The sequence below is a fragment of the Vicia villosa genome, unplaced genomic scaffold, assembly GCF_029867415.1.
Source record: "Vicia villosa cultivar HV-30 ecotype Madison, WI unplaced genomic scaffold, Vvil1.0 ctg.000004F_1_1_1, whole genome shotgun sequence".
Taxonomy (NCBI): Eukaryota; Viridiplantae; Streptophyta; class Magnoliopsida; order Fabales; family Fabaceae; genus Vicia; species Vicia villosa.
The window spans coordinates 1602671-1613182 of NW_026704934.1; the positions used below are offsets into that span (position 1 = coordinate 1602671).

The 10512-nt window shown below is 47.5% G+C and overlaps 1 protein-coding gene across 1 annotated transcript; it reads left to right on the top strand.

Moving 5' to 3' along the window:
• The first annotated feature begins 7118 nt into the window (after nucleotides 1-7118).
• LOC131621387 (uncharacterized) lies at nucleotides 7119-7691 on the top strand. The gene has a single exon (XM_058892426.1). The coding sequence runs from the start codon at nucleotides 7119-7121 to the stop codon at nucleotides 7689-7691; it is 573 nt and encodes a 190-aa protein (XP_058748409.1).
• Nucleotides 7692-10512: the final 2821 nt, after the last annotated feature.

Consider the following 10512-nt stretch of genomic DNA (forward strand, 5'->3'; position numbering starts at 1 on the left):
TAATGATGAGTGGTAAATACTTTAACACAAGATATAACAATTGATCTCAACTAAGTTTAATGTAAACACACATTCAAGTGATAAAAGAAAAGAAGAAAATTACATGAAAATATATCAACCAAGAGTAATCAAATCCTCTGTTCAAGTTGGCATAGCATAACGACATAAAGGGCATACATGACTTGTTTGTAGCCATTGCACAATACAATTATAGTGAAATACATGACCACAAGTCATTGTTGAAACTTTCACGTCATCACTATCACCATCTTCTTCTAAATCATCGTGAAATTTCTCCAAACATATGGAACAATTACGAGGAAGTGAGTAGGCCTTCAAAGATGAGATAGCTTCATTGGATGCGGGAATCATTTTGACAAATTGCAAAGACTCTTCTATCATTTCTTGATTTCTTCTTTCTTCACATGGGTACACGTCCACAAAAATATTTAGTTTCATGGGAATAACTCTCTCTCGATATTCATTATTCATTGGTTCTTCAAGTCCAACAAAATCACCAGTGATGTCGAATAACTCTTTGACTTGAGGTATTAAATTTCTTGTTATCTGATTAAGGTTTTCAAAAGTGAAATAAGGGAATGACGAGGTGATTCTATCTAAATAAAAAGGTAACAAATGTTGGTTACTTGCGAAAAAATGTTCGCAATTTATGAATATTGATCTTTCAAACATGGTTGATATATTCATACTCTGATTTAGAGAATTTGAATGATTTCGAAGTATAGCGGAAACATCTAACTTAAATATATCTAATGAATATGTGGGCTTTGAGATTCGTCGCCTTCTTAATTGACCTTTAGAAACGTTAAGAGTAAACTCAACTCTTTCTTCGACCATAGTAACCAATTACTTCTTCACAAATTTTTGTTGATGTCTTGGTTTGAATCAACACTAGTCCTCACCCCTAAGTTATATTTATAGGAGAAGTGATGAGTATGAAGGGTGGAGAAATATAGGATCTACAAAATAAATAAGTATCTTGAATTTAAGGATAATTATGACGATGATATAAAATTTAAGGAAAGTTATGACAATATATAAAATTATATTGACAATCTTTTAAATAGATCATCAATTTATCTTATCACGGTGTCATGAGAAGTACATTGAAGTTGATTCAAACTTACGTTTCCAATAAAATAAAAGCATAGATATGATTTTGTGTTTTAATTAAAAAAGATAATAAAAATATAGAAGAGTATTTTGGAAGAACGAAAGAAAGAGAAAAAATTTTATATATAGAATTTGATTCTTGATAGAAGAGAAATTCAATTTTATACATCAATATTTTTAATTAAAAAAAACAGTAATGATACGAGAAGCGAAATATTTTTGCTAAGTAAATGAGAAGATTTAGTTATATATATGTTAATTGAATGTAAATAAGATCATTCAAATATAAAATATATTAAACAGATTATACTTGAAAATTTGATAATCAATTGAACATACTTTATATTCTTATATTATATTATTTTCACTAATTAAATAATCAAGAGGATTTATTGAATTTTTTTTATTAATAACTATATTTAAACCATATAAGGATATATTCTAAGATGACTTGTGCATTAATATAATTATGTTTGATTCTTTTATTAAATTATAAACTTAATAAAATATATCTGATGCTACTATTTTAAGATTTTTTTTTTACATCACTATTTTTTAGACGGATTGTTTTTAGTAGAGAAGGCTAAGCTGTTTTTATTATATTTACATTAAATTTTTTGTTGAATTATATAGGCTAAGTATTAAAATAGAGCATAACCACATGATTATATTAGTTTTATAATATATTTAAATATAAATATGATTTTTATTTAAAAATATTGAAATTGTTTGCAAATTCAAGTTCAAATTAAAAGTGATAATGTTATGTTGAATTGAATCTCTCGATCTCAAGATTGTGTGTTAGATTTTAGTAACTATTACAACTCCGTCTATAAAAAAATATCTTGATATCAAATACTATGTCTTTAAATATATTTAAAGATTTTATCATTTTTACAAACAAATTAGTAGACGATAAGATTGATTTTTTTAGATTAGTCTATTACAAAGTCAAATACAAAATAAAAATTTTAAACAATTAATGAGATATTAAATAAAATAAAATTGAGACATGTAAAGGAGACTTTCAACCTCTGCAATTACAATATTATTAGGAGAATAAAAAACTCCTAAATGGGGAAAAAAAAATCCTATAAATATCCAGATTTCAAAATTCTGAGCCATATATAATGTATTTGATGCATTTTGAGTAAATTTGAACCTTATATGCAATATGTTCGAATTTCAGTATCAAGTCCATTTTCAAAATTTTCATAAAGTTGAGAGTAGTATTAAATGTGCAATGAACAACTTTTTATTTTAATAAGTGTTCTGGACTGGGCCGAGCAGGTCCAACCCTTGTTACCAGCCGAGCAGGCCCAATTCCCTTGGGCCCAATTACTGGGCAACCGATAAGGGCTGCCCTTCGCGAAGACTCTGGCCGAGCAGGCCCAAATCTTTGGGCCCACTCACTGGACAACCGTCAAGAGTTATCCACGCACGAAGACCACGCGTCACGTCTCAGCGAAGGATTCGGTCAACCATCTCCGAACCCTACGCTATGTGCATCCAGAACGTGAGTCTCCTGCTGACTCAGCCCTAGCACGGGACGCTCTGGCAGTTCCCTAGCACGTGGGCCTCCAATTGGATCTGGCCCAATTAGGGAACCTTGGCCCAGCGCTGGGGGCTATAAATACCCTCTTTCACTAGAGGGTCAGGTATTCTATTCTTCACTCTCAACCCTCATTCTCTGATAGCTACTAACTTAAGCATCGGAGAACCTTGCAGGTACCCCCCCCATCTTGCTCCCCAAACCAGATTCTGCTGCCTTGACGATTCTTCTGATCAGGTACGATCAATGGCGCCGTCTGTGGGAACCTTGCTCCCCCTTCTTTAACAAAGATCAAAGCATAACCTTTCACGATCGTCATGGCTAACAACAACATCCCAAGCTCCGACCCCTTCCTCCTGGAACATCTGATCGAAGATTCCACCCGCGAGGTGACGAATCGCCGCCGGCAAGAAGAACCTCAACATGCCCTTGCCGGACAGGGAAGGTCGAGACATGAGACTTCGCAACCTAGGAGGCAGCGGGTCCAGAACGTCCAGCAGCTGCAGGGCCTCCAACAGGTTCAGAATGTCGAACAAAACCCTCCCGAGGGACACGTTCAGAACGGGGAAGACCAGCAGGCCCGAACCCACAATGGGCCTGAGCGCCCCCAGAATGAGAATGAGACCGACGCCAGAGATGGGCACGCTGCTTCCTCATTCACCCACACCTCCGACAGGCAGAGGACCCGTCATGTAGAAGAGGAGGAACTGCTCAACATCCCCGAGGATGCTGACCCCGTCACTGTCCTCCTGCTCAAAGAACTGCAAAAGACGAACAGCCTCCTCCGACTTCAGGACGACCGTATCCACGAGCTGGAAAGGAAACGACGGTACCGCTCCCCTCCGCGGAGACATTACCGGTCGCGCTCCTATTCCTCCTCGCGCTCACCTCCGAGGAGGCACCGCCGGCGCTCCCCATCTTCTTCACGCTCGCCACCTAGAAGACACCGCCGTCGGAGGTCATATTCCCGCTCTCCACCGAGAAAGAGCAGGAAGAACCAGAGACCAGAGGCCACTGAAGCAAGAAGTCTCTCCCCCGAGCAGGGTCATCAGGGCCCCTCCAAGGCTGTGCTGAAACCCCGCGAGCGTCCCTCTCCTCGGGATAATCGCGCCGGTCCCAACAATGACCAGGAGAGACCCCGGCGAGGCAGACATTCAACTTCACCAAGACCAAGTGACGAAGAGGACTTCCGCATCCCTCTGTCCGAGGACATCCGAAGAGCCCGCCTTCCTCGAGGGATGGAAAAACCCCCGGCGTTGGACCAGTATGATGGAACCACTGACCCTGACGACCATATTCGGAGCATCGAAGCGGTCATGGACTACCACGTCATCAAGGGCTCTATCAAGTGCCACATCTTCCTGACCACCCTCAGGAAGGGAGCAATGACTTGGTACAGAAACCTCCGCCCCAACTCCATCCATTCCTGGACCGACCTCAAGGAACTCTTCCTGAGCCATTTCACAGCCTCCCGACGACAACCAAAATCAGAGGCCAATCTCGAGGCCGTGATACAAGGGCCCAACGAACCTCTTCGGGATTACCTCGACAGGTTCAACAAGGAGGCCGTCCAAGTACAAACAGAAGACTACATGAAGAGATACCTCTTAGAACGGGGACTTCTCCCCGGCAGTGACTTTAAGAAGGCCATTAAGATTTAAAAGGTCCACTCCATGAACGCCCTCCTTCGTAAAGCTCAAGCGTTCATCGCGTTCGAGGAAGGAGAGGCTGCTGCCATCAAAGCCTCGCGAGGCAGTGACGCCGCTCGCAGTTCAAACTACGAGCACCCAGGTTCGAAGAGAGGGCATGAAAAAAGGAAAGACGACAGATCACTCGACATCAAAGAGCGCCGAGGACCATCTGGTCGCTTCAATGACTACACCCCTCTGAACACCTCGCGGGAGAGGATCCTGGCCGAATGTCAGAACACCGACTTCAAGAAATCAAACATCAGGCCCCCAAAGTCGAACCCCGCAAGGCCGGGAACCGACAAATCAAAGTATTGCAAATACCATAGAAGTCACGGCCATCTGACCGAAGAATGCATCCACCTCAAAGATGCAATTGAAACACTGATCAAGGAGGGCCGCCTTTCAAAATACACACAGAAAGGGGAACCTTCCCGAAGGGACGACCACAGAAACTTTGACGAAGGGAATTCACCGGACAACAGGCCCCTACAAGTAGCACTGTCCGTCACTCGCCCAGAGGATTTCGTGCCATCAGCCGGGATCCTCACCGCACTTAGCAAATGGGAAAATTTCCCATTCACCATGGTCGTCTCCAACAGCGGGGATCCAGGCTCCCTCACCATCAGTTCAGTCAAGAGATAGTTCGATGAGTTGCTCAGCGCCAACGCGGACCTCGGCCCCACACTGCGGAAGTTCCGGGGAAAGTCAGAACCAATCACTTTCTACCTGGAGGAACTGCCCGGCGGAGCTCCAAACGCCACAATCCCCCTGCTCGTCCGAGCTAGAATGGCGAACTTCGACGTCCGACGGGTCTTGGTCGACGAAGGTAGCTCGGTCGACATCATGTACTCCCACCTCTTCCAGACACTCCAGCTGGACGACTCACATCTCACTCCCTATGTGGGTTCAGACCTTCAAGGTTTCAACGGAGCTACCACTAAACCATGGGGTTACGTCGAGCTGATTGTCACCTTCGGGGAAGGGGAGGCTTCTAGGCAAGTCAAAACCAGATTCTTGGTGATCGACTGCAAAACCCTGTACAACTGCATCATCGGACGCCCCACTCTGGCCGAACTGACCGCCGTACCCTCCACTGTCCACCTGAAGATGAAGTTCTACACGAGGACAGGACGAGTGGCCACCATCAACGCCGATATTGAAGCAGCCAGAAGAATCTTCGACGCCTCCGTCAAAGGATTAGAACTGATCGCTCCGCCGACCAGCTCCAACAAAAAGCCAAGGGCCGAAGACAAGCATCCTCGAGAAGACCAGCATCAGACAACCAACGTCAGCTCAGTCGACCTGGATGCCCGGTTTGCAGAGGAAGAACCAAAAACTGGGGAAGAGACGCGGTCGAAGTCACCTCACCCCTTCCGACCAGTTCCAGACGGAGATTTCGAGCTTGTCCCCTTGGGCGAAAACCCCGACAAAGCAGTAAAAATCGGTAAGGGCATCCCAGACCTTCCGAGGAAGCAGCTCATAGCCTGCCTTCGAGCCAATGCTGATCTGTTCGCCTGGAGCGCCGCGGAAATGCCCGGACTTGACCCTGAGGTCGCCTGCCACCACCTCTCCATCGATCCAGCCGCAAAAGCCGTTGTTCAACGTAGGCGTCGGCAGTCTCCCGAGAAAGCGGAGGCTGCCGAGAAAGTTGTAAAAGACCTCCTAGAGGAAAATTTTATTTCCGAGGCCAAGTATTCAACTTGGCTCTCAAACGTTGTACTTGTTAAGAAATCTAATGGAAAATGGAGAATGTGTGTTGATTATACTGATGTTAACCGGGCATGTCCAAAAGACGCCTATCCTTTACCAAACATTGATAGACTGGTCGACAACTCGGCCGGCTATAAACTATTGTCTTTTATGGATGCTTATTCAGGTTACAACCAGATCCCCATGGCGAGGAGCGATAAGCAGTGCACGGCGTTTATGACCGAGTCGGGCAACTACTACTACAACGTAATGCCCTTCGGCCTCAAAAACGCAGGATCCACGTATCAACGGATGATGAACAAAGTGTTCCGAAGGGAGATCGGGGACACCCTCGAGGTATACATGGACGATATGATCGTCAAATCTCGGGAAGATACCGACCACACATCCCATCTCGAGCGCGTATTCGAGCAGGCCAGATCCTGCAAGATGCGCTTCAACCCAGAGAAATGCACCTTCGGCGTCCGAGCAGGCAAATTCCCCGGTTTCTATCTGACTGAACGGGGAATAGAAGCCAACCCGGATAAATGCCGAGCATTCTCTGAACTCCCTACTCCTAACAATAAAAAATCCATCCAAGTCTTAAACGGGATGCTCACTGCACTATCACGCTTCGTCGCGAAATCCGCCCAGCACGCCTCCCTTTCTTTAAGCTGCTACGCAAAGAAGCAGCCTTCGAATGGTCCGAAGAATGCGAGCAAGCGCTTGCACACCTTAAGCAAGTACTTTCCGAACCGCCCGTCCTTTCTCGACCAGACGACAACGAGCCTCTGTACCTTTACCTAGCCGTTTCAAACGAGGCAGTCAGCGCGGCACTGATCCGAGAAACCGTAGACGGACAAAAACCCGTATATTTCACCAGCAAAGCCCTACAGGGACCCGAGGTGCGATACCAACAGATCGAGAAAGTCGCCATGGCCCTAGTAATAGCGGCCAGGAGGCTACGATACTACTTCCTCCCCCACACAATCTTTGTTCGGACGGACCAACCCATCAAGCAACTCCTCAGCCGACCAGACATGGCCGGCAGAATGCTGAGATGGTCCCTCGAGCTTTCGGAATTCGACGTACAGTATGAGAGCAGGAAGGCACTAAAAGCACAGGCACTGGCGGAATTCGTAGCCGAGATGACCTCTATCGCCGACTCGCCCGACATGACCAAGGACAAATGGACCATCTACGTAGATGGCGCCTCGAGCAGCTCGGGCAGCAGGGCAGGCATTATCTTGGAAAACGACGAGGGACTTATCATAGAAATATCCTTAGTCCTATCTTTCAACACATCGAACAACCAGGCCGAGTACGAAGCCCTCCTCGCAGGCCTGAGACTCGCCGAGGACGTAGGCGCACGAGAGATCAAGATCTATACGGATTCCCAACTCGTCGCATCCCACGTCAGCGGCGACTACCAGGCCAAAAACGACATACTCGCCGAATATCTCGCGCTCGTCAAGGACAAGATGAAAAAATTCGCCAAAGCAGAAGTCGAGCATATTCCCCGAGAGCACAACTCGCGCGCGACATACTATCCAAACTTGCGAGCACGAGAAAGAAAGGGGGAAACAAATCAGTTATCCAAGAAATTCTGCCCAGGCCAAGTATAGGCGAAAGCGCGCGAGCTCTAGAGATATTCGCCATCGGAGACAACCAATGCTGGATGACCCCAGTGTACAACTTCCTCACGAAAGACGAGCTCCCCGCCGACGCGAAAGAAGCTTCAGCAATTAAAAGACGAGCATGTTCATACACTATCCTCGAAAACAAACTGTACCGACGAGGTTTCTCCATCCCCCTCCTTAAATGTATCGATGCCTCGCAAGCACTGGAGGTGCTCCAAGAGCTCCATGGTGGAATCAACGGCCAGCACCTCGGCGGGCGGTCACTAGCTAGGAAAGCCCTCAGAGCCGGCTATTATTGGCCGACCATGCAGCAGGACGCCAAGGAATACGTCAAGAAATGCGACAAATGCCAGCGTCACGCCGACATGCACCTGGCTCCGCCGAACGAGCTCAAATCTCTCTCCTCACCTTGGCCTTTCTCCACGTGGGGAATGGACCTCCTCGGACCTTTCCCGGTCGGATCCTATCAAAACAAATACCTGGTGGTCGCTGTGGATTACTTCACAAAATGGATAGAAGCTGAAGCGCTCGCTAAAATCACATCCCAAAACGTACTCCGATTTTACAAGCGGAACGTACTCGCTCGATTCGGAGTCCCACAGGCGATAATAACCGACAACGGCACCCAGTTCACGGACAGAAAATTCCAGGAATTCGTGGCCAAACTCGGGACGAAGCAGCACTTCACTTCGGTCGAGCACCCCCAAACCAACGGACAGGCTGAAGCCGCCAACCGGGTCATTCTCCGTGGGTTGAAGAGAAGGCTGGGCGAGGCGAAAAAAGCTTGGGTCGAAGAGCTACACAACGTCCTCTGGGCGTACAGGACGACCCCACATTCGACCACGGGCGAAACACCGTTCAGGTTAACCTATGGCACCGAAGCCGTGATCCCCGTGGAGATCCGAGAACCATCTCGTCGGACTGAGTCACCTCTCGAGGAAGAACTAAACGACGAAGCTATGAGAGAAGAGCTCGACATGGTCGAGGAAATTCGAACAGGATCCTCTCTCCGTGAAGCAAAACTGAAACAACAGATAGCCTTGCGCCATAGCACTAAAGTTATCAAACGCGGATTCGAAATCGGAGACTTGGTCCTCTGCCGAAACATGAAAGATTCGCGCGAAGGCAAACTAGCTCCGAACTGGGAAGGTCCGTACCGAGTATACGATAAAACCGAAAACGGTGCGTATTACCTCGAGAACCTTCTCGGCGAAAAACTAGCTCGACCTTGGAATGCTGAAAAACTCAGACGCTTCTACAGTTAGAAACTTCCTAACACCGCCCGGCCACTCGTAGCGGACACGAGACAAGGCTGGGCAAGGACTCGCGCCCTGGTACGAGCGCGCATGTTCCACGACAGCATCGGTCAGGTAACCCTAACAAGAGGCAGCGCCGACCATGCGACGGGCCTATCACACAGACCCTTCGCGGAAGTACCAGCACGGTAGAACCCCAGCTCGCGATGGGATCGTTCACGCCGCGAGCACGCGGCCCCAACCGCGGCCTCGAGCTCGTTTACAGCGCACACCCGCTCTGCGCACCCGGACCGTACAATACACGCCCGGGCTATAAACCTCGGTCGAGCACAAACATAATTCGAGCACAAACATAATTCGAGCACAAACATTATTCGAGCATAAACATCAAACATCCAACGATAAAATCAGATAAACACAAATAAATGTTGAAGCTTAAATGCTGAATGGTATTAAAATCCGACCAACCTGGCCGGGATATCCAAATATTACAAACATTATCCGGGCATTGCCCCATTAAAAACATTGGCACGCAGGCCACAAAACATTGGCACGCAGGCCACAAAACTGGCACACAGGCCACAACCAAAGTTAAACAGATCAGACATCACCATCCTCATCCTCGGCACCTTTGTCCTCACCCGGGGGCTCTTGCTCGTCTTCCCAATCTTCGAACTCCGGGTTTACTTCAATTCGCACGTCCACGACCTTATGATAGGGACCAATGCCCTTCGTCACCAGGCGCGGATTGAGGACTTTCAGCTGATCCACTGCAGCTTTGAAACCGACCCCCAAGGTAGCAACACAGTCGACCTCCAACTCCCTCACCTTGCCCAGAAGCTGAGAACGCGTCACCAAGGCTTTCTCGTCTTCATCCTCCTCGGCAGCAGGGAGATGAGCCCTCTCCAACTCAGCAATTCGCTCGCGGAGCCTTTTTCCCTCGGCCTCCAAGTCCGCGACCTTATTCTGCTCTTTGACGAGGTCCTCCACTATGCCGCTCTGGACCTCATACTTGTTCTTGTACTGTTCGAACTCGTGCTCTAGCTCATCATATTTAGTCTGGAGAGCATCGTAGTCCTTCTGAGGACAGACATTTTGAGCATTGAGAGCCAAGGCCAAGGCGGCCACCCTCATCATCCCTTCGAGGTCCTCGGACAGGTCCTTGTCTCGAGCCACCCGGTCACGCCTGACGATGTGCCTCACCTCCTCGCGCTCGAGGAGCACATTTTTCTTTGAGAAGATTCCCCTGTGCAGAGTACAAGAGGGCAACACTATGTCTTCCTCGGAGGGGTTGTCAATGATAAGAGGACGAAGCTCCGTGGTCCCTTCATTCTTTTGCTTCTTTCCGGCTGGAGAACCACGCGAGGTCGTCCCAACTGACGAAGGAGAACCACTGTCAGGGACACCCGCGACAGCCGCCTTGACCTCCTCGACCCGCGATCGTTTCACAGACACCTTGATGGCCCCCTTGTTCTTGGCCCGCATCTTCGTAACTTTGTCATGCAAGTCGGCCATTTTTCCTACAAAATAAAGAGTTAGAACCAAAAAGG